We start from the raw sequence: 23,737 nt of genomic DNA, 5'->3' as shown, positions 1-23,737 counted from the left end.
CACAACACTGACTGCGTTATTGAGCGTTAAAAACGATCCATTGCTGAATATGGACAAAGGTCACATAAACTTACTTGTCATGTTAGATCTCAGCGCAGCGTTTGATACTGTAGACCATGGCATACTTCTGCACAGGCTGTAGTCCAAGCTTGAACTGCGCGGTAAGGCTTTATCATGGTTTAAATCCTATTTAGCAGGAAGAACGCAGCAGGTCTCTATTAATGGAACGCTTTCTGAGAAATTCAACCTGGGCTGCGAGGTCCCGCGGGGCTCGTGCCTAGGCCCCCTCTTATTCATCATATACGCGAATCCCTCACACCTGCGCATATGATACACAGCTATATATTTCGTTCAATCCTGCTGATAACTCCGGTGAGGCTGATCGATGCTGTGACTGCGACTGAAAATTGTATCCATGAGGGATGATACGCTGTCCTTAAATGATGACAAAATTGAGTTTTTGATCATTGGTACAGAACTACAGTTATCCAAGATGTCTGTTGTCAAGATTAAGGTTGATCAAGCCTTGATTTTATCTAATTTTTATAGAAAAAGCGCAATATAAGTAATAAATGTTGTTCTTGTTGTTGTCAGTTAAATTTTCGGGTATTTGTCAATTACGGTATTTTTTTCTCCATTTGTCAGTTGTCAGTTAACCCATCCAGACCTTTGAAAAGTATTTTCCGCTGGTATGTTTAAAGCAATTCTTTGCAGGAATATCTGTGGCAACTTTTGATTGCCTATTTGACACCATAAATTCATTAGCACGAGGTGCTTCTTTCTCTCTCTAGCGTTCCAGTTTCCGACGTGTTTGCCGTTCGTTTATCTCCTCTCTCATGAGGTTGGAATGCCTGAGGTCCCTGAGCATCCAATCATCAAACAGCGTTGTTTGTTTTGAATGTATTGCATTTAAGAGGAAAATGATTAACGTTAGTTTGAGCAGAGCGAATTAGCACGCAATTATACTAACCACTAGGTGACAGCCAATCACAGCGAGCCACACTCAAGCATGTTTTTTTAACATGCATGAGCAGAGTAACATTGTCTCTGTCTGATCTCGGAGAACGCCCGACTACACAGACAAATCAAGGCAAAACGTTTTCTTTTCTTGAAAGTACAGCAAGTAATAATCAAAATGGTAAGTGGTTCATCAACATTTAGTACACTGCCATAACTAGTACATGTGCGTGAACATGCATAAACAACCCGATGGAAGCAAGCCCTTGAAAATTTGCATACTCCTTTAAATGGCGTATGCAGATATTATCTTTGCTAAGCACAATGATTTTTCGCTCATCCAAAGCAAGAAAAAAAAATCAGTGCTTATTTCTTAATTGGAGAACGATAGTGAAGGTATTCCCAACTTTTTAATCGGTGTGGATTTTCCAGCTCACAATTAAGCATCAGCAAAGATAGGGAAAATAGGTCAGGTACGATCATTGCGAGTGCTTTGTTGCGTTTTGCAAATTACCGAAGCTACAAAGGCCTACAGACGCAAAAGAACCCATATAAAGAATAAAACGTTATTTCTGTATCCGTTTCCGATGTATCTTTGAAAAACAGAGGCCTTACATCGTGCCCAGATACTTGTGTGTGCTACAATATCTTGCGAATTTCAACAAAATTGGCCGAGAAGATACACAACCAACGTGAAACGAGATACATTTGAATAATTAAGAATTGGTTCATGCTTAGCGTGCGTATATCGAGTTATGGATGAACGCGGGAAGTTTGGAGAGCACGAAAGAAGCGTAAGAGTTGCTCGAGGTGACAGTCGAGAACGACTCTAGCTTCTTGAGTGCTCTCCAAACTTACCAAGTGCATCCATAACTCGATATACGCACAGCTAAAAGCATGAACCAATTCTTTTATAACAGGGCGACAACACCTTGGCCGCTAAAACATATTTTATTTGTGATTGACTACAAAGTTCTCACAATGCACGGTGAAGGAAAACAAAGGCCATTAGGATCCAAAGACGACACAATCAGTTGAGCAACGGTTGAACGAAAACGCTTAACCTGGTTTCTAAAATTGTCAACGAGAAATTCGCTTCTTCGAATTAATTATAATGAAAATGTAGACAAATTAAAATACTCAAGTTTAAGTAAACATCTTAGCTTGGCAAAAGTCAAAGGCTCGAAGTAGAGTTATGGATTGTTCAGAATAATCTTCACTTTGCCGAAACTCAAACAAAAGGAACTTGCACTAAACTCGACGGAAATTTTGCAGCTAAATTGAAACGCATTCGTCATCTTCTATATGCACGGCCGTGCGTACATAGAGATTTCGTCCATGATGGCTCAATAGGAATTAGATAGGACTACTGTCCTCTCCTAACCACACTGCTAACGACATGCAATTAATCCCCATCGAAAAAATCGTTTCTAACCGAGACTATCCGTACGGCCAGGGAAGCTTTTTTAATTCAAAAAGGCAGAACAATTGATCCTAATGGTCTGAACATCCGCGAAGAAACATATTAATTGTTTCCATATGTTTTCTTTTATTATGTTCTTTTATCATGTTATTTTATTTTACCGTACGCTTATCTTCAATTTACACTATCAATTACTTTTGCGTATTTCCCCTATTACGTAAATATCGGCTACATAAAAACACACACCAATGTAAAATCTTCCATTGCACCTGAAGAAGGCTGGTTTGGCCAGCCGAAATATAGTACACCTTCAAAAAATCATTCTACGTTGTGTCGGTTTTTGCTTTTGTATACTTCATTTTATATGTAAAGCCGATTAGATCACTATTGATCCAACGTATACCAGCAGGATCATCGTTCCGGTCGCTTGCTTAAACATTTTATGTTATAATGTATATTTTTTTTGTACAATTTTTGTTATTGACACGTAAACCTTGATTTTTCGTTGCAAAGCGGTATAGTTGTTGAGTTGGACGAATCGGTTAAGCGAATTAACTCATTAAGAAAGTCTCCAAGTCAGTAAGATAGCCTGTAAGGCGACCTTATCGTTTGATCAAAAAATAATAAATCGATTCAACAAAACATACCAAACATACTGATTTGCATGTACAATGGCGCGTAACAAAAAATTAGAATATTAATTGAAATACATTATCGCCCGTTATTGCGCAATCGCATGGTCCAGAATCGTAGCGTTCCGGTCAATATAAAACAAGGACTGCGGACTGCGGACTGCGGACTGCGGATTGCGAACTGTGAACTGTGGACTGTGGACTGTGGACTGTGGACTGGGGACTGTGGACTGGGGACTGAGGACTACGGACCGAGTATAAAACAAGTACACTGACTGAGGTATAAAAAGCGGACTAAGCATTTCGGACTTGGTATAAAACACGGACTCGGGTATGAAACGCGGACTGCGGACTAAATGCGGCTCACCGATTGCTATCCGTGTTTTATACTGACCGGTCGTAAGTAATGTTACGTAATACATGTATGAACGAGAACAAACCCTCTCGTATGCACGTGCTCTGCGATCAATTTGTTTCCGTTCCTGCTGGAGGGAGGCCAATTTCACGCCTATCGAACAGCTCAGGCACAAAATTCTGTCCCTAGAATTTTTGTTTTTTTAACATACCAAACCTTCCAATACTCGAACGCACTCTTTAATCTACGATTACTACTAGCTATAAGAATTTGTTTTATATAGAGGCTGAAATTTGTGAAATTTAAGAAACTAAACCGCATAAAATTCTTCCTTTCTCTAAACGGCAAAACTTGTCAAAAAGCAGCAGGAACAACAACTCTATATGTTCGATGCTAATAGCATTTCTGCAAGTAGTTATTATACAAGGCTTGCTGGCTCCAAAATTACTTTAACACTATCCAGACACCAAATACATTCGAAAACAGAAATGTCATACGCTATAATCTAAGAATATTCACAAGAATATTTTCAGCCTATAATCGGCAAAAAAAGGAAAAGCAATATTCCAAGAGAAAATAAATATTCTTATACAAAAAGAGTGTACCACTGGTTTGGTATATATTAATACAAATTAATTTGAGATAGATTTGATCTAAAGTGGAAACGTTAACCACGATAGAAATTATATTATTTGATTATTGTTTTTTTTTCTCTTGTAATTCAGGCAAATCGATTGACTCCAGATCAACGTGAAGGTAAGAGAGAACAAACCATATATATATTGACTGAGCCCGCGGGAGTGAGTCAACATGTGCATATTCCCATGGCGACAAGCTCGCGTCACGGTCGTGGCGACAAGTTGTTTAGTTGCTCAGCCTTGTTCTCATGTAGGGCTATACCCTAGTGAGGCAAATCAGGGGGTGAACAGAGGAAGGTAAATCTGTAATAGACCTCTGGGGACAGGCTCAGCGTCATGCTGCTGTAACTGGAGTTTAAGGACGGTGCCTACTAATAGTTGCAAAGGTTTTTGCGCCGGGTTAGGACCACGCGGAAAAAGTAGATCTTTGCAAGGGCTACTGGAATCTACAAAGAAAAATGGGGGTAGCCACGCATTTTTTCGAGATAATTAGCCTTGAATCTCAACAAAAATGCTGACATCAGCATTTTCCTGAAAAAAGAAGGAAAGGATATTTCTTCACGGATTTCCATAGAATTCGCCTTTACATACAGAAAAGCAAACACATTTAAAAGGATCTTTAAACTACATGGCAAATGGTAATAAAAAACATTTTTGATATGTTTTTAATGACGAAATTGTTGCAAAAGCGCTTTTAGCGTATCTGACAGCCTTCCTCTGGTTCAGCTAAAATACAGTCTAAATACCTTTTGCTCACAACCAGAAACTAATCACGTGTTGAATAGACTTGCCACTTCCATTTCATAACATAAAATGTAGGGGTAACCACGCGTTTTTTAAAGTTATTGATCTTTTTTTGAAAACTTTTACGGTGCCCGTTACATTTTTTCCTGTCACCTCCCCAGTAAGTGAGACATTTGCGTATCTCGCACTTGTCTTGCGCGCGCACTACGCCATCTGCAGGTACATGTTTATAGTTGGATTTCAGTATAATTTTCTACAGATAACAGTTAGGTTTTCAGCTGGAAGACGTAAACAGTTAGTGGTTAGCGATATGCTGCTATTCTGGTGTTCCTGGTTTAAGTACAGGTTCATTAAACTTGATTTGGTCACAGTAGGAAAATTTTGCTTTCATTTTGTCGTGTACGTGATAGCGTAGTTGATTGCGTCAATGTCAGCCCCATGGCCCAGCGGGCGCGTGGAGCTAAACCATGGCTTGCGTGATGCGCAGAACGTGTGCGCACCAACAAAAGTAGGCACCGTTCTAGCGCAACTAGACTCAGACAACAACTATTTCAGCAGATCTTGTGGCTGTCACCTTGCAACTCGGCTAATATTCCTTAATGTTCCTTTGCCCAGATGGTCACTAATTTCCACACACGCTACTTCTTTATTTCTGCAAAAATCGCTTCAACACGCGCGTATCTCGCAACCACGGTCATACTTTACACCTTTTTTTATAAGAATATTCTTTTTCCGGCCGAGGCTTAATATGCTTATTTTTCTGCGGATTTAAGGCTGAAAATATTCTTGAGAATATTCTTAGATTATAGCGTATGACATTTTAGTTTTCGAATGTATTTGGTATCTGGACAAGAAAATAATGGTGTTCAATTTTCAACACGCAAAATTACATTTTTTTTTCAAAATCTCTGCCTCGGGTTTATTCTTGAAATATTCTTAAAATTTCGCGAATTTCAGCCTCGATATTCTCATAAATCATTAATTCTTATAAAAGAGAAAGAGTATATTACGCAGTGTTATTTGTTTTTCCCATATCAGAAATATCGCAAGCCTTCAAGCTATTTGACAAAAATGGCGATGGGTTGATTTCTGTGGAGGAGCTCGGCAAAGCTATGAAGCAAGCTGGGCAGGAGCTGTCAGATGAAGAAATTAAAGATATGATCAAAGCCGTGGACCGAAACGGTATCACAAACTAGCAAGAGTTCTCTAGTACTGCCTTCAGTTTATAAAACATATGTTGTGCTCTGGGTTGCATGAGGTCGTGGCGGGGGGGGGGGGGGGGGAGGAGGCGGGGAGGGTGAATTGAAAGTGGTCTTTCCATAGAAAGCTTGTTACACTTTGCAGGTGTACGTTAGGCTTTATCACATTTTTGTAAAAGACGTAACAATTTGCTAGAAACAGTATCTCGTGTAACAGGTAGATTACGCTGTGTAAAAATAATTAACCGTTATAGGACGAGGTTGAGCAAAATGTCGTGATTTATCAGTGGAGAACAGATCAATTATTTACCGAGGCCGAAGGGGAGGCAAATAAATGATCTGCGAGACACTGACAGATAACGATATTTTGCGATAGCTGAGTTCGATCACCAAATTTGTTTTCTCATTTAAATCACTCGCTGACAGCTCAGGGGAGCAATCTGCCATTTTTTCACCAGAGATCATGGTTACAATTACGCATGAGTAGAATATTATTTGCAGCAAAACACATTTAAACGGTACTACCTATGAACAGACCATTATTTGTAGGCAGTATTTGCAGGTCATGTAGTTGGCTCTCGGCCAATGAAAAGGAAGAAAAAAATGCATCGAATGATACAGCTATGTATCAGCGCCTTAAAAACTTGAATTCTGTTCAGCTCAATATAACCTTGAGTTTACTACGATCCTTTTTAATCCCCTTTCCAGGCAATGGGAAAGTGGAATTTTCTGAGTTTGAAGACATGATGGCCAGTCAAATTGGCGAACCAATTACCACCGATGACATGAGATACTACTTCAAAAAATTCGACGCGAATGGGGATGGCTTTATCACTAGCGATGAACTGGCCCTGGTGATGAAGACGTTTGGCGGAAAGAGTTACTCAAAGAAAGAAATCGATGACATGATAAAAGAAGCTGATGTAGATGCTGATGGAAAAGTCAACTACCAAGGTACGACCGTGACACCGATGAGGCTTGGGCTGAGCCTCGAATCAACCTCACTTTCAGGGCCTTTCTTTTAATTCACGGCCAGTCCTCTTACAACCTTGTACTCCCAAATCCAATTGTCACTTTGGAGTTGAACGGAAGACCCTGAAGACGAGGTGAAGCCTGGGGAAGGGCTAAAAGCCAACTAAGCGCTACATCTTCTCCTATCTCCCATCACTGACCACTCAGTAGAAAAAATGTTAATCAAATTCTCGCCTTTTTGTCAGTCGGAGTTATTCATTTCAATCTTCTCATTATCTTTACAGAGTTTTGCGACATGGTCCGCAGCAAGTAGAAAGCTGTACGAGCCTAAGTAGCAACAATAGGACGGGCTTGGCACAGATCTCTTGAAGAGTTTGAGGACAGCTGATTTTAGAGTAGTATTTTGGTTATAAATTGATTCACCTATCTCGAATGCTATCAATCTAAAAAAAAGTGCTGAAAGAAGTGCAAATTTATTGTTCTGTATACCAAGGAATTATTCATCAACAGAAATAAATTCTAATAAAAAACATTTCTCTGTCTAGACTGGCTTGGTTAGCTCTTCGTAAGCTCTAACGTTAGGTGCTCACGCATGGAGGGGCATGATGCAGGGACACATAGCAGGGGCAAAATGACAAACATACCGACACGCAAAAAATATAGCAGGGAACGTTGTTGCAGCGAGCTGTTTCATTGTGACACAATAAGATGTGAACCTGCTCTGACATCATACCGCTGCCACCTTACAACATGTTCCTTCTTGTGTCTACCTTTCGGGGATTTGTTTGTTTGCGAGCTTCCTAAAGCTTTAACAGCAGTTGTTTTCGTTATTTTGGTAACAAAATCGCCGGCGTGTTTATACCTTATGTGACTGGGGCGCAGATTTCTGCAATTGTACGCGAAACTCGCATACTGAAAGATTGCATAGAGTACTTTTTTAAGTCTTTAATGTTATCTAAAAATATACAAGTGTGGGTGTTATTATAGGTCTTAAGTAGTCCATACAGATTGTAATCTCACAGTAATAGTCAGGGTCATTAGGGAGAGCAGTATTACAATAATTTATCATATCTTTAGAAAAAAAAAAGGCTTGTTATCACTGGTTGAAATCTCAAACTTTGAAATGTATTGTCCCGTTCTACGCTGTGAGTGGCTTTCGTTGTCTAAACGGCCACGTTACCCGAGGAGTAATATTAATACAATGCGCCAGCCGGCATTTTCAGTTGGTGTAAAATTTTACGACGAGATCGAGAAGTTTGCCAACTCGTTTGAAAGCTTCAACTCAAACATCACAAGAATTCAGTGACGGAGACAATGAAGCGATTCATGAAGCAAGCTGGCATCTTAATTGCTGCGTTACTCTTCATCAGCACAGAAAAGTGTAACGGGTCCGTGCTGAAACATTTAGACGAAGACTACAAAAGAGCTGGGGAATTGAAACAGCCAGCCATTTTTGGGGGAAAGGTGGGGAGTCAATACTCTGGCTTGTTTTTTGTCTTCGTTTTTTCTATTTTTCTTTATCGATTTTTTTTTTGTTTGTTTGTCAATGTCGTTCATTTTAGTTGTAACTTTCAAGAGGTTGAACTTTATTTTAATAGGGGTTCGTCAAATTCTAATGGCTAAGGGATAATAAGGTTCGTGGAATCGTATCCGTTTTCTAGAGTGTACCAATATGTGTATCTGTAATGGAACTACAACGTAGCGTGAGGTGCGTATTGTGGACAGGTCGGTCGTGTTTTTTCTTAATTAGTATTTTTTCGACAAGTATTTTCGGGTCATGTCGCTTTCGTGAAGGTCAAACTGAAATTGCCCACCAAATATGAAGGAGAAAAGATATCTACTTGACGGCAAACTGATTTCTTTGGTCCAGTGTTCTGAAAAAGCAATTCATCCATACTAGTTCGTGATTGGTCCATCTAAGCGGTCCATATAAGTCCAAAATGTGGACCGTTCAAGGAACCAATCAGAATTTCCTTTTCATCGCGGACCAGTTTTCCGTGAAATAAGAGAAATTATATCTCCGACCTTAACTATTCTGCGATCGATGACCACATGTTTCATGAAAGTCGATTTTGTTTTTGATAAGAATGTACGGGTACTTATCATTCCATATTGTTTGGGTTGTAAACTACATTTGCACGAGGCAGTACGTGAAAACTGAGTTCGCCGATAAATAAAAAGTTCACGGTCGACGTAAAAGTTACAACAAGCCAACTTCACCTGAATTTGTCGAAAAAAGTGTTTCCAAGGGTTGTTAATTACAATCGTCAATATATTTTTCAATCTGTAAACAAACCTATAGATTAAATATCAAGCTTTCTTATATATAGATCACTGATAAGAGCGGATCACTTGATCTTATCATTATGGTAATCCTTCGGATAAAACAACAGAATAGAACAATTAGCCAAGTACATTTTTCATAAGGTCACCTGATATAGAAATTAAGGAACATTACTCATAAATTTAGTTCAATTAAACGTGTCAATAACAATCCAAATTCTTCCGAGTACTGTAAGAGAAGAGCTCGCCACTTCCACATGCTAAGAGTTCTTTAAATTTTCGTGAAAAAGGAATAACATATAAATTTATTTTTTCTGTTTTTCTTCTTGGCTTGTGGTAATGAAAAGAAAATTCCTGTATTTTAATCGATGTGTGCACTTTAACCTCGCAGAGGTCTTAAAGTCCATCTGCAAATATTTCTGTTTTCTGGCCAGATCTGCGTAAAGACCAAAACTGAAATCTCGAAAAGAGCTCAAGTTTAGAATTACAAATAGCTTACCTTTTAACCACACACCACATTATTTGATAAAGGCGCTAATTTTACTTTACCTTCATTATTTATGCGCCAATCCGTGAGTTTTAAAGTCTTGTCTTCTATGATATGCAAGTCTTTGGAAGGCAAGAATGAAGCGTAAAGGCGAAAGAGGGTCGCCTTATGGGACTACGATTTACACAAAAACGATACGATCAGCACTTGTAGTAAAACTATTACATACTTAGCTAATTTAACTTTGTATAGGAAGTCCGTGTCTTCGGCATGAAAACGAATACGTTCCAAAATTAGATTTCTGCCAAACTGATCCAAAGAATGTTTAAAATATTAAAAATTCGAAAGTTTTCTGTAAATCAATCGCTACCAGAATCCCTGGTCTATCATTCTCTCGTTGCACACTGTGTCGACCTGTGTGGTCTTTTATTCTCGATGCTTCAAAGCATGATCGACCTTTACAAAGTGTATTTTCGATCTGACGAAATATACTGATTCCAAGGTTGATTCCATGATGTCTAATGATTGCGACTGATGTCAAATGATAGTGAATAGAATCTAATGAAGGTGAATGATATCTAATGATGGTGAAAAGAATCATTTCCCTATCTTTTCTTAGCATTTTCCACATCTTCCTACTTTCTTCCTCCTACATAAACACTCATACTTTGAGGAGAGCCTTTGGGCGCATTTATTTCCCTTGTCAAGTAAGATAACTACCAAGCGGTCTATATAAGGGTTTTTTTGTAGGTACTAAGTAGCTAACTTTTTGTACGAGATAAGGAATTAAGGAGGTTGATTTAAAGTAATTAATATATGTAGGTTATCTATCTGCTGTACAAACTAGTCAATGAATGTAATATATGGTAACTAAGGAAAGAAAAAGAGAAAAAACGTCAATCAGCACTCAAGTGGGTTCAAAGTGAACATAGTTTGTCAAGATGTGAAGTTTATATGAAATAATTCATATATGAACTGCGGTAGTAGATGAAAGTGAAGAATGATCATCGCAGTTAATTTTCCAATTTAAGCAATCGGAAAGAAGAAGCCTGAAAAAAATCAGGGCTTCAACGGGATTCGAACCCGTGACCTCCGCGATACCGGTGCGATGCTCTACCAACTGAGCTATGAAGCCACACATTGGGAGCGAGGTCAATTAATTGAGTTCATATCTTCCGTGAGGAGTGAAATGATGTGAAGTTTATATGAAATAAAAAAATCAGGGCTTCAACGGGATTCGAATCCCGTTGAAGCCCTGATTTTTTCAGGCTTCTTCTTTCCGATTGCTTAAATTGGAAAATTAACTGCGATGATCATTCGTCACTTTCATCTACTACCGCAGTTCATATATGAATTATTTCATATAAACTTCACATCATTTCACTCCTCACGGAAGATATGAACTCAATTGATTGACCTCGCTCCCAATGTGTGGCTTCATAGCTCAGTTGGTAGAGCATCGCACCGGTATCGCGGAGGTCACGGGTTCGAATCCCGTTGAAGCCCTGATTTTTTCAGGCTTCTTCTTTCCGATTGCTTAAATTGGAAAATCAACTGCGATGATCATTCTTCACTTTCATAGTTTGTCAAGTACGCAAGAACAAAATCAAAACAGAAAAACCTTTTCCTTGTTATCCTCTATTACTTTTTTCAATTTAGCGTTAATTTTTCTGCGATTAGTGATCGCATTTTAGACGTGGTATGGAATCATAAACGACTCTTCTTTTTCAGTTTTTACCAGGACGACAGCGATCGACTGACGCCCTGCTTGCTGGTATGACGTCTAGGAATAGCTCGTTTCAGGCTCTCGGTCAGTGCTGATGATCGAAAAAGCAGGCGGCCTAAGAAAATTAGCGGGATATCCCGCCCGCTTTTTCCATCTTCTCGAAGGAAGACTGGGGAGCGCCTGAGATAGGCTAGTCTAGGAATTGTAGAGGTGGTGGGGGGCGGGGCGGGGGGGTGGAGCAGAATAAGTACGGATTTGTGTCTTTTTTGTCCACGCGAGGTCGTCTAATCTGATGAGCAGCGTCCATAAGCATGCAAATCCAGTGAACCAATCAAAACTTAAAGCATTGCAAATATATGTTACTGGCGCGAAGCGCAAGAAAACGGAGACGGTGACCTCATTGCTCGAAAAAAAAATACATAATGCCCGAAAACGTGTGTTGTTCAAACGCACTCAAATCGCAGTAAAAATAAAAACGTTCACAATTCTCATGTGTAATGAAACTGCTATCATTCCAAAAATAGTTCCTTCGTTTTAGAGATATTTACGTTTTTGTATTCTGCAAATGAGGAAAGTGATGACGTCATAGGTGGTGCCACTAAAACAGTACAACACTCAATCAAGAAGTGTCTCTAGAAATATTAAAGCAGTGTTCTTTAAACTTGGCACCAGAAATTTACATCACAAATGAAACATCACACCCGTTCTGCCGTTGCCATGACAACAGTTATGCCGCTGGTCCTGCTATAATTAAGACTAAAATTCCCAGATTTTATCTTAAACAAGGATCATTCACTCCCAATGATCTAATGGAGAGAGTGAAGACAATATGGGAGCCTTGTGTGTTCCGATCAAGACACTCTGTCCCACTTTAAAAGGTTGCAAATGGGGATATTTGGTTTTCCACAGAAAGAGACTGGAGCCAATATCGTTGCTATGGCAACAACATAGTAGGGTCATTCTGTTTCTTTTGTAATGTACATTTCTGGTGCCAAGTTTGAAGAACACTGCTCCAATATTTCTAGAGATATTCTTTATTCAGTATTTTATTGTTTAAGTGGGACTATTTATGACGTCATCGCTTTCCTCATTTGCATAATACAAAAACGTGAATATCTCTAAAACGTAAAAAGATATTCCAAAAATAAAGACACCATTCTTCTTTACTTTAAACAGCCTTTCAAATAAGCAGCAATTATTGTTTACGTCATGGGCACTTTATGCGTATTTTTAACTTGTTAGAAATGCAAGGCTTCCAAAAGTTTGACAAAAATGGTGATGGACATATCACAGTGGAAGAGCTCATAGAGGCCAGGAAGAACTCTGGAGAGGGGGACTCAGCTGGCCATGCTAAAGATATGATCAAAGATGTGGACCGTGATGGTAACATGCTATCTCTAAAAAAATAACATATCCTATATATATATATCTATATAACTTGAAATACTACTATTACATAGGCGATGGAACGGATTTATACCGCTCTACCGTTTAATTTCTACAGGAAAGGCATTACAGTGGTTATAATTAGTAACCACTTGAACTCCATCTCTAGTGGGGTGGGAGTGAGGAAGGAATTTGTCTAGTCACAGATGACCTTTATTTTGTGGAGTGGCAGAGAGAATTGAAGTTTACTAGAGCAAAAATTTTATTTGGTGGCACGGTTGAGTGGAGGATATAGCTGCTGGGAAGGTCGAAGAAGGTGTGATACAGTAGTTAGATAGCAGGAGCGGCGAATTTTGAGCTTTGTTTTTATTTCGTCCTTTAATAGACCTTTCCCGCATTCCAACAAACAATAGTACTAACAATGGCACCCAGTCAAGGTCAGGGTAGCCTCTTTAACTGAACGCCTGGAAGAGGCTAGGATCAGAGTGAGATACAGCAAATACAGAAAATGTATGAAAATGTCCACCCAAAACTTTGCTCTGGTGCTATAGTTCATAGGCACTGAAGTGGAATGCGGGAAAGGTCTATTCACTGTGTTGAAAAATCACTACTGGATACTGTAGTTGGTGATCTCTAGAGGCCTGAATTCTTGGACAAATTAAACAAAGTAATTGGCAACCGCAAATGAAGATAAGGAGGATTCAGTAGTACCGAATTAAAGTCGCTTTTGTTTTCATTTGCATCATTGACTGCTGATAATTTTCAGGAAATGGAATGGTGGAATATGCTGAATTTGAAGACTACATGGCCAGTCAAATTGGTGATCCAATCACTCAAGAAGACACAGGGAACTATTTTAAAACATTTGACACCACCGGCGAAGGCTTTACCATTGGTGACAAGAGCTACTCAAAGAAAGAAATCGATGACACGATCACAGAGGCTGATGTGAATTCTGATCTACAAGTCAGTGATGAAGGTATGACCATGTCTTAGGGTTTGGACCAAGGTTGAACTCAGTCACTCTCGTCCTTCGGCTTTTCCAAATGACGGAAACAAACACGTTGGGATATCAGTGACAAACTCGGTTATCGCCTCCAGTGCCACATTTTTGTTCTTACCACAATTTGACGTAATTTATGATCTATGACGTCATTTGTGATCTATTACTGAGCAGACGCACGGTCAATCACACCAGCAAGTAATGAAAGTTCGAACTCTTGTGTCTGAAATTCTTCCAAACTAATTAAAAAAAAAAAGAATAACAAAGATACTTATTTTACCATGATGAGGAATATATCGTTTTTGAAGGAAACAATAACCACAACAGCATGGAGTTTTTAGGCAAAACTACCAGCAGTGTAGCGCAGGCGAATTTTCCTTCCGATTTAACACCATCATGATCCATCCTCACCAGGCCTGATGATATAAATAGAGAATGTACTGGTTGCCTGTGGCGTGATATTAATTCAAGTTTCCACAATATCTTGCAGAGTCTCCTCAGATGGTCAAGAAGAAAGGAGTGTGATGTGACGAGACCACCACAATGATGAATGCGTTTGGCCTATTTTGACATTAGCTAGCTAGAGTCAAGAGAGGGTGATCACATCATCCTCTCTTGATAGCGTACAAAAGGTGTTAGTTTGCCTCATCAGTTTGGTGAATTGAAGTACGGTACAGAAGTTGTAGTAATCAATACGTGTATTCATTAAAAATACCATTGGTCATCCAGTTGTTTTGCTTTGTCCTTGAGGCATGAAGAGCAGCCATGATTGGTTTGCTTCTCAATAAGTTGCTAGAGCACATTATTACATTCCGTAGAGCCTCCATTCTACATCTTTTACACGATTACAATCAAAACAGGTTTTTTTTTTCTTCCAATCAAGGTAATAACTATTGTCCTAACTGTCTGTACCTACATAGAAAGTAATTGTGTTGCGTTCTTGGCCAAGGCACCTTAATCTTCACAGTGCCTCTCAACTCCAACCAGTAGTCTCAATGAGTACCAGCCATCTCTTGAGGATGGCCTGCTAGCATTCGACAGAAAAGCTAGCAACTGTCTCTGTACACGTGATCCCTTCATGAAATCTGACCTCAACAGACAACCAAACAAGTGAAGGCATGGAAGCAGAACCAAATCCATTAGCATAGTAACAAGGAGGTCAAGGAGGACAACATCCTTTATGACAAAGCATTCTTCCAGAGTTATGTTATCTGGCTTTTGTTTTCTCCTTTCAAGCCATTCTTTGGTATGATTCAATGAGCTACATACATATGTACAGTACATGTACCAATACATCTCAGCCCCATCACTCTGCCAGTTTCTTCTATCCTCATTTTGATAATAAGAAATTTATCTTGCACTTCTCTTCTCCTTTGAATTATTTTTTCTTGAATCACTGTCACTGTCAGCGCTTTTTGATGATTTCCGACGTTTGTGTTTATGTTTCTTTTTCTCTTTCTTTTTATGCGCCTTCAATTTTCTGTGCCGTTTTCTCTTTTCTTTATGACTGGAATCCTCACAGCTTTCATCTGAATCACTTTCACTTGTTGTGGACTCATCAAGTAATGCCTTGAGTTGTTCTATTCTGAAAGATCAAGATTTCCAACTAAGTTCAAGTGTGGTTCTGCTCCTTGCTCGGTGGCGTGACATTAGTGTGACATTAATAGTGTGACATTATGCAGTGACATGACATTATGTATCACATGCCAATGGCATGACAGCAAGGGCACACTTCTTTCTTCCTCTCTGTCAGCTGTGCGATGAAATACTGATTCATGTTTTACACAAAATTTTGCGACCACTTTCTGTCCAGGAAAGCTCTTTACAACATATATAATTATTTTCAATTCAAATTTTTCTTGCCATTACAGCTCAAGGACAAAGGCCTATCACGATGTAGAACCTGCTTGTCTTTGTGAAAAACGTTTGTTGCTGCACATAATCTTCCTGAATACATAAGGTCAATTGTTTTCTTTTTTGACAATTTTCAATGCTATAGAATTTTGCTGCAAAGTTTTGATGTGTTTAAGTCAGCCATGAAGTTTTCAGTCAGAAATTACTCTGATCAGTGGGAGTAATTACAAAACAGCATTACTTGTTAACCAGCATTTAACAATCCTACCTGCTTTCTTTTTCTGCTCTCTTTTTATCTTGGATGAACTCATGCATTGGGTCTTCATGTGCCTAAAAGAAGACATTTTTGTGTACATGTAGTGGCCCACAGACAAATATATAATTATATTTTTATTTAAGACTGATTCATTTGCTGCATTACTTTTTCCTCATACATCAAGAAAAATGCAGTACAGATTCCCAAACAGAAGCAAGATGACAATTAAAATAAGACATAGATTTAGCCAAGCCTAAAAGCAGAACAGGGTTTGTACCCTTTTCCAGAAACAAATTTCCAGGACTTTTCCAGGACTCTAAAATTCACATCAACCCTTTCACTCCCAAGATCTCAATTTTAATTCTCCTTGCTGTCTGCCATACATTTCATATTTTTTACTTCAGTTTAAAAGATTTCCAGCACTTTCCAGGACCAGTAGCCCTTTTCTAGGACTTTCCAGTCCTGGAAAATGCCGCAGTAAAATTCCAGGACTTTCCAGGTTTTCCAGGACCCATATGAACCCTGGCAGAGCTCCCGCTTACGATAAGTTAACCTGGCTTGAGCCTGCGATCCAATCAAAAACTTGTACCTGGGCAGCAGTCAACTTCAAAACACCATGTGACCTCAATGTAAAATGAGCCTGTGATACAGTCATGTGATACTGGTAAGCAGATACCTAGTTTTGACAGGTGTCAATTGAACATAACATGGATGCCCAATATCACAGATGTACACAATGAACCTACCCAGCATGATCTCTAAGGGAAAAGCCCTGGGAACTAGGTTGTTGCAGAGTGGCATTTCACATTGATTTACATGAATGGGCATACATACAGATGTACGTATGGACGTATGTACGTACGGACAGTCATGTGACAACCAAATAATTATATTTGAGATAATTTGATCAGATAGTTTATCAAATTTTCTAAGCTACGGGGCTCCACTTGCATGCCTTCAGCATGCAGGAGCTCCACTGTAATGAAAAGTAGAGCCATAGAACTGTATGAAAATTTCTACAGCCAAGGCGAGATCAATCCAAAACCAGGTATTGATTAACAGAAACCCAAATATGAATAAACTAAGAAATTCTTTTTTAGCATTGTTTACTTTCAATGTCTATTTTTTTAATCCTGTGTACTCAAGTACAAAATTAACTTTCAGTGAATTAGACAGCTACCACTGAATGACAAATCAAGCTTTAAAATAATCATTACAAGAAAGTAAAATGTGCTGTAATGTTCAACTGTAATAAAAGAATGAAGAAACTGCAAAAGCTGAAATGGCCCAGATTACTCTTACAGTATGTATTACATGCACATTTTACTAGCTATGCTACTCACCATCTATCCTGTTGTAGATAGTGAGTAGCCAGCCTACAATGTGTAGTTGTTAACAATGTGGCAGCCCCTGCTTTGCTTCTTTGAAATGTGTGTCTACATCTGTCTTGTTGTTTAAATTGTGAACCTCTAAACTAGTACTGATTTACTGTATATGGGTGAGGATTACTCTCATCAGCCACATTCTGAACATAATATTTATTATGGTTATATCTACCCATAAAGGAAAAACACCATCATTATTATCAATCACATTGCATTAGGTAACTTTAGTCAAGGCTTGAATTTTAAAGCATTGCCAAGGACTTTTTAGATGAGGGTTCTGAAATTTTTACAAGTATTGAACACTTAATGATGAGAATGATGATAAAAATATTGTTACTTTTAGGACCTCACCATTCGGAACTTTTCAATATCTTTGTTGCCACTGATAAACATGGGACATTCTCTGTCACCTGTTCTGTGGCCATAGGATTTGCAGCGCCAACCTGAAAGAATCACATGCATTATAAACACATCACTCTGGGACCATATACATGATAAATTGAAAAGCTGACACTAACAAGTCATAAGATAAAGGCATTTCACTGGCTGGGACAAACACTTGTGTATAACATATTATCTAGTTACTCTGGGGTGTATGTTAACTTGCCTTATGGCTAATGTGGCAGGCTTCAGCTCAAGTGGTTTCAGGTTGAAATGGCCTGAAATATACTTTAACCCTTAAAATACTTTAGGCAGTTGCTAAACTCACATTTCATAACTTTAACTTCCTTTCCAAGGGGCATCCACAGTCCTTTAGAAGGGGCGTGAGCAAGAAATTCCCTTGCATCCTTGTTTTCTGGTAAATCAGGAATACAGTCCTCTGGGGGCTCGTCTTTCTCCTGGATTATAACAAGAGACCCACAAAGCAATCATTTCGTATGAATTCCATTCTAGATGGCAAAAAGTCATCATCCCAAGTCAGATCAGAACTTCACACACTTAGTACAGTATTCTGCACAAGGTATAGTGTGTGCAAGCTCAGGAAATTCATCAGCTAGATTTTGGAATAACTTGGTGTTTCCAAACCAGAGATTCCAACCCCTTTTGAAGGAAAATAGGGAGACTCTTTTAGCACCAGAGGCAGCAGCCTCTAGTGGGGTCCGGGGGCATGCCCACCGGGAAATTTTGCATATTTAGGTTTTCTCAAATGCTTTTTGCTACATTTTGGAGCTGCTAAATGGAGTAAGACTGCTGACCTGATGAGTCTGCACAACAGGTGGTGAGAGACTGGGTGAGGTAATATGAGAAGAAAGTGTAATACATCACAAAAAAAATACTTAAGATTAGCATTTTTTCCCTTGTTTTCACAATTTTATGATAAATCAGGAGAACTTGATAAGAATCAGGAGAGCGGGAGGCAACACATCAAATCGGGAGGGTAAGAATCTCTAACAGACAAACATAGATGATAGTCAAAGAATACTCTCCAGGGCTTCAGTCAAAAACTGAAAAAAAAAAATGACGGTGAACATTACTGACTTCTGGGCTTTTACTTTATTTAGGGCCTCCACAGACTAGATATTTAGTCGTGAACAATAAATTGTTTATAATCGGCAATTAAATTTTATCTACAGCCCAATTGGGGGATACCCAGGGCAATCTGGGGGTTTCCACCTCGTTTTTACTTGAATTAGGTGCCCCGATCGATAGTCGGGGAATGCACCTTTTTACACTGCTTCACTATACAATGCAGGGGCTGAGCAGGGGCTTGGCAGGGATTTCACTCGCAGTTCACAACCTCTTTTAGAGGACTGGGTTCAAGTTGCCTGTTCACATAAAACATGGAGGCTGAACAACTGATGGAGAAGGTATGATTTCAATCACTTAATATCAAACTTTGACTTGACCTCAGTAGCATGAAAAAACTCCCGTGAAAGCTCTAGTTGTTAAAAAAAAATTATAATCTAGTTAATGAATTGTGTTTGATGTTTAGAGGGCAGGGAGTTCACCCTGAATTTCTTTCCCTGCAAGATGAGGCTTTCACTGCATTTCACTGACAGTAAAAGTGAATGCCCCGGGTATCCCCCAATGGGGGGGGGGGGTGCAGGGGTATCAAATGACTGGTGCAATAATTTTAGATTGATGACCATTGATCAGCTATGTCATAGGCACGATTTCAAAGATATTCGCCACTGACCTTTATAATCCCAGGGGGTGGCTGCTCATAGCTGCAAAGATAAGCACATTCCTGAGTCAAAAGGAAGTCTTGACAAATTGAAACTTTCCCCAAGCCCACAATGCAATCCAACATGCACGCATCGCAGAACTTTCAGGGCAGTATACAGAAACGATTTAAGGAAAATATGTCCTTACAATGTTTCATAGTGTTTAGCCAGTTCTATTTCATCACTTTCACTACGTTTTCTTTTTCTTTTCCCTTCTTTTGTTTTACTTTTTTCACCCTTTGCCTTACGCTCTCTTCTCCTGTCCGACATGTTGTTGTCTACGAAGGTATACCGCAGACCAACTAGCTCGTCATAGACTGTAAGTGCCAATTGAATTGTGGGATTGCTATTGGCCAAGATGGCGGCCTCCTTAAGACTTGGTTTCCGACGATTTGTTGTTAGAAATAACCTCCGTTCAGTGGCAGCTCTTCATTCTTCTGTACGAAGTTACGCTGCTCCTGATAAAGTGACACATACTGGCCAGGTAGTTCAGGGTTTGAAAGAAATCGATGAAACAAAACAATAAGCAATACATTCTAAGAAACTTAAAACGATCTTTCTCCTGATCTTGTGTTGATTAATATCATATTGATTGTGTGATATTGTATTCTTATGAACTTGTAGCAATGGGATTCAAACGATTACAGACTTGCTCGTTTTACAGACAGGCAAAAGGAGGTAGGCTTAAGTCTTCCAATATTGAATAATGTTGTAACAATTACTACAATTTTATTACTCTTTACGAGCTCATCGAACAATTTTGTTTTCCAAAATCATCATTATAAACCCCAGCCAACCCCATGTATATGCATTTACTTTACAGCATGTAACCATCACTGGCTTGTAAACTTCACTCAGCCAAATAGTTACGAACTAATCAAAGTTGAAAGAAACACATAAACTTAATAATATCAAAGAGCATAATCATTATTGATGTTGGTTTTGGACTTCTATACACTGTAGGTACCAAAATTAACAATATACTGACTCAGGATTGTTGCACAACAGCATGTTGCAAGTAACTGCAAAACCAGAAAATGAAGAAACTTTGTGATTAAAGCTGATGATGCACTGAGGCACATTTGAAATCACTTTTGTAAATGCAATTTAGCTCACACCATTTGAATGCTTAGACATTGTTGTTATGGTCACGTTATGCACTTAGCAACCATATGAATGCAGTTGCAAAGGTGTTCAGTCATGGGAGGTCTGACCATGGTAATACTTCCCTTAAAAAGTCTGAAAACTAGTCCCATCCAACACTGGGTGCACACGATAAATTATTTGAAAGACATAGTTCTCTTCCTAAGAAACCAAGAATTCCCCAAGAGTCACTCATTAAGCAACATTAATTCCAGTAAAATGAAGGTTTGAAAGGATGTTAATCAGAAAAAGCACTTGTGCAGTAGGTGCACTGTATGTGTATTTAGACTGAAAATGTTTGTGTACTTTTAGGTGAATGAAAAGTTTGCAATTGACCTAATTGATGAAGAACCACCAAAGGAAATCCATGGACGCCATGTATGGTGTGATGGAGGTCAGGACTTTTAACTTTCCAGGGCACAAATTAGCTTTCCTCAACATTTCCTCTTCAGGGGTATCTCTTTTATTAGATTTGTTATTATATATCAAACAATGTTAAAGAGTAACAAAAGAGAACAGCAAAGCGGTCTTTTCTTTCTTTGCAGCACACCCATCCATGCCCTCATTTCGAGTTAATTTAGTGTTGTGCTTCTTGCTTCCTTTGTAGAGGAAACAATCAACTCAGTCTCCTTTGTTTTGTCCTTGTAAACTACCCAAAGGATTGTATATTTCCAAAGTAAGGAAAACAGATTACATTCATCCAGTTAACTTTTTGGTTTGTATTTTAGGGGGAGGGGCTCTTGGACACCCAAAGGTCTACATTAACTTGGTAAGGATTTTTGTGGAAAATGTTCACGTTTACTTGAAAATTAATACATTTATGCAACACATATTTTATGCTGTGTTAACAGTTAAATTATATAGCAGCTGTGAGGGGTGTTACTGCAATACAGTGCTGTGATACAAAGTTAAGAAACCCATTTGGCTGCCACCTTGGTGTGCCTGTTAACTGAAATTCAATGACTGATGGTAAAGTTAATTCAGGGAACCCTGTACATTGTATATCTTACTGTGCTGTATTGTGTCAGTTACAGTAGTTTTTTGATTGCATGTACATGTAAGTATTTAGTACTAGCATTTATTTGTACAAGAATATACGTACATTCATTTGCCATTACTTCTGTCATTTTGTCAATTGCATAAACATAGTACAGTTATCGTTCTGTTCATCCTGTTCAAAAACAAATTTTAAAGTTCCATGTGCATTTAGAAATGTTGATTCAGCCTCATCGAGACATACTCTGACAGAGTCATACAGTAAGCCCATGTACAGTGTAGTGCCTTGTATTCTTGGTTGTTACTTGAAATCATTAAACGTTTAAAAAATGCTCATCAACAAACAAGAGACTCTGTGAATTTAAATAATCAACCGGTGTAGAATTTCAGGAGTTACATGTAAATCTCCACATCTCTCACACAAGAGAAGAAATAACCAGGCAACAAGAGCTCCCTGTCAACTGAGGCTAATTTATCATTAAATATATTTTTTGTTTCTAAGCTTCCTTTTTTTCCTTTCTTTTTTTATTTTCTTCCATGTACTGTCTTAAAGGACCAAGATGGACCTCATGCTTGTGGTTATTGTGGATTAAGATTTGTCATGGCTGCTGAACATCACTGATGAATGGACCAGTCTTTTTGATGTTATTGCAAAATTAAATGGAACATTCACAAATGAAAATGTACATAGCTTTTACCCTACTGTCTTGATTTCTGACATAAGCATTGAATTTGTCTTTTCTTCAGCCAGGTAGCACACATTTTCCAAGTACACAGTTTAAAGAGTGAAGGATTGAATTTTCTTTGAGGGTATCAATAATATTACTTAACCCCTTAACTGGCATTACAGTCTTTTGTCATAACATCAAAGTCAGTGTAAACATTTTGAAATAAGTAAATAAATAATGATCAGACCCTATTTTGCCTTTGTTTCTTTGTATGTCAGTACGTTTTTTATCTTTGGCCAATATCATTGGTGGTATTTGCCAAGTAAACTGAACTACAGGCTGTACATGTACATGTTCATTGTACATAATGTAAATACTTCTCAAAGGCAAAGAACCATCACAGAGCATTTTCACATGACATCGTGGAGGCCATGTCAGCATCAGTCACAATTTCCAAACAGTGAAATTTGTTTCTCTCCCTGAGATTTTTTCTTAGGCAAAAAATTGTCTATTGTTTGGAATACCAACTTCTGCTGGCCAATGTGAAAACACCACCATGAAGACAGAAAATCACATCATCAACAAACTGATCAACATACACTGATAACATAGTACATGTTCATGACCCAAAGCTTTCGTCTCACTACCATGAAAAGTTACAGGGTAACAGACAGTCGATGTTCACGGAGCAACAGGCAAAAACTTGTCCCAGTGAGCATTTTGAAATGAGTGTTAGTTTGAACTCCACAATGAGACACTATCATTTTCTTGAGTGCTCTCAACTAAAATTTTAAATTACTCCCTGCAGTATTGTGACACAATACCACTTTCCCATGCTGTATGAAAGGAACTTTGTATGCCTTCCACACTTGAAAAATGCTGTGCACAGGTGTGCAAAAACAATTACGTCTATAATGCATTGCTCATCAGGTCTGTCATTAAGTTTTGAGTCACCTGTAGCCTCGGTCTCCACACCCGTAGCAAACTTCTTACTTTGTGGCTGAATTCTATCAACAACTGGCAATTTTACCTGTAGCATTTAGGGAAAATCAAGCATACTCAGCCATAACAGGTGTTATAGGTTACACCCTTAATGAAACCCTTAAAACATCAAAGTTCAGTTATGTTAGAAACCCTGCAACTGCTGTAAAAAGGTAAAGCCTGCATATGAGCCAAGTGGCCCATCAGGCCAATGCATATCTCTGGTTTCAGTAGCATGAAGTGACTGCAATTATTTCTACTCCCCCCAGAATGGGATGCTAGTCCACCACAGGGTTACCCCCAGCATTAATTTGCCAGTACCCATTTATACATCTGAGTGGAGAAAGCACAGTGAGAGTAAAGTGTCTTGTTCAACAACACAACACAATGTCCCCAGCCAGGGCCTGAACCCGGACTGCTTGATCTGGAGGCGAGCACACTAACCATGCAACTGATATATGTGTACTACTGATACCAAATATGC

The 23,737-nt window shown here is 38.8% G+C and overlaps 3 protein-coding genes and 1 long non-coding RNA gene across 4 annotated transcripts; 3 read left to right on the top strand and 1 right to left on the bottom strand.

Annotated features, from left to right (window-relative positions):
• Positions 1-1,029: 1,029 nt before the first annotated feature.
• LOC145465768 (uncharacterized) lies at positions 1,030-7,464 on the top strand. Its single transcript, XM_081449525.1, has 5 exons — positions 1,030-1,138; positions 4,093-4,123; positions 5,788-5,931; positions 6,657-6,902; positions 7,205-7,464. The coding sequence occupies exons 1-5, from the start codon at positions 1,136-1,138 to the stop codon at positions 7,231-7,233; spliced, it is 453 nt and encodes a 150-aa protein (XP_081305651.1). The 5' UTR covers positions 1,030-1,135; the 3' UTR covers positions 7,234-7,464.
• Positions 7,465-13,576: 6,112 nt separating this feature from the next.
• Positions 13,577-14,364, top strand: LOC145466843 (uncharacterized). The gene is made up of 2 exons (XR_014041979.1): positions 13,577-13,781; positions 14,296-14,364. It is a non-coding gene; the product is annotated as an uncharacterized LOC145466843 (long non-coding RNA).
• A 459-nt stretch (positions 14,365-14,823) lies between these two features.
• Positions 14,824-19,828, bottom strand: LOC145466841 (retinitis pigmentosa 9 protein homolog). Its single transcript, XM_081450556.1, has 6 exons — positions 19,614-19,828; positions 19,438-19,468; positions 18,010-18,139; positions 17,652-17,743; positions 15,928-15,989; positions 14,824-15,390 (listed from the first exon to the last, which is right to left on the bottom strand). The coding sequence occupies exons 1-6, from the start codon at positions 19,733-19,735 to the stop codon at positions 15,156-15,158; spliced, it is 672 nt and encodes a 223-aa protein (XP_081306682.1). The 5' UTR covers positions 19,736-19,828; the 3' UTR covers positions 14,824-15,155.
• LOC145466842 (NADH dehydrogenase [ubiquinone] iron-sulfur protein 6, mitochondrial-like) lies at positions 19,726-23,673 on the top strand. The gene is made up of 5 exons (XM_081450557.1): positions 19,726-19,949; positions 20,090-20,143; positions 20,921-21,002; positions 21,337-21,377; positions 22,158-23,673. Exons 1-5 carry the CDS (start codon positions 19,824-19,826, stop codon positions 22,224-22,226), a joined length of 372 nt encoding a protein of 123 aa, XP_081306683.1. The 5' UTR covers positions 19,726-19,823; the 3' UTR covers positions 22,227-23,673.
• The last annotated feature ends 64 nt before the right edge of the window (positions 23,674-23,737 follow it).

Source organism: Orbicella franksi, chromosome 13 (genome assembly GCF_964199315.1).
Source record: "Orbicella franksi chromosome 13, jaOrbFran1.1, whole genome shotgun sequence".
NCBI lineage: Eukaryota > Metazoa > Cnidaria > Anthozoa > Scleractinia > Merulinidae > Orbicella > Orbicella franksi.
The sequence above is the reverse complement of the archived record's forward strand: the minus strand, read 5'-3'. Positions and strand labels throughout refer to the sequence as shown.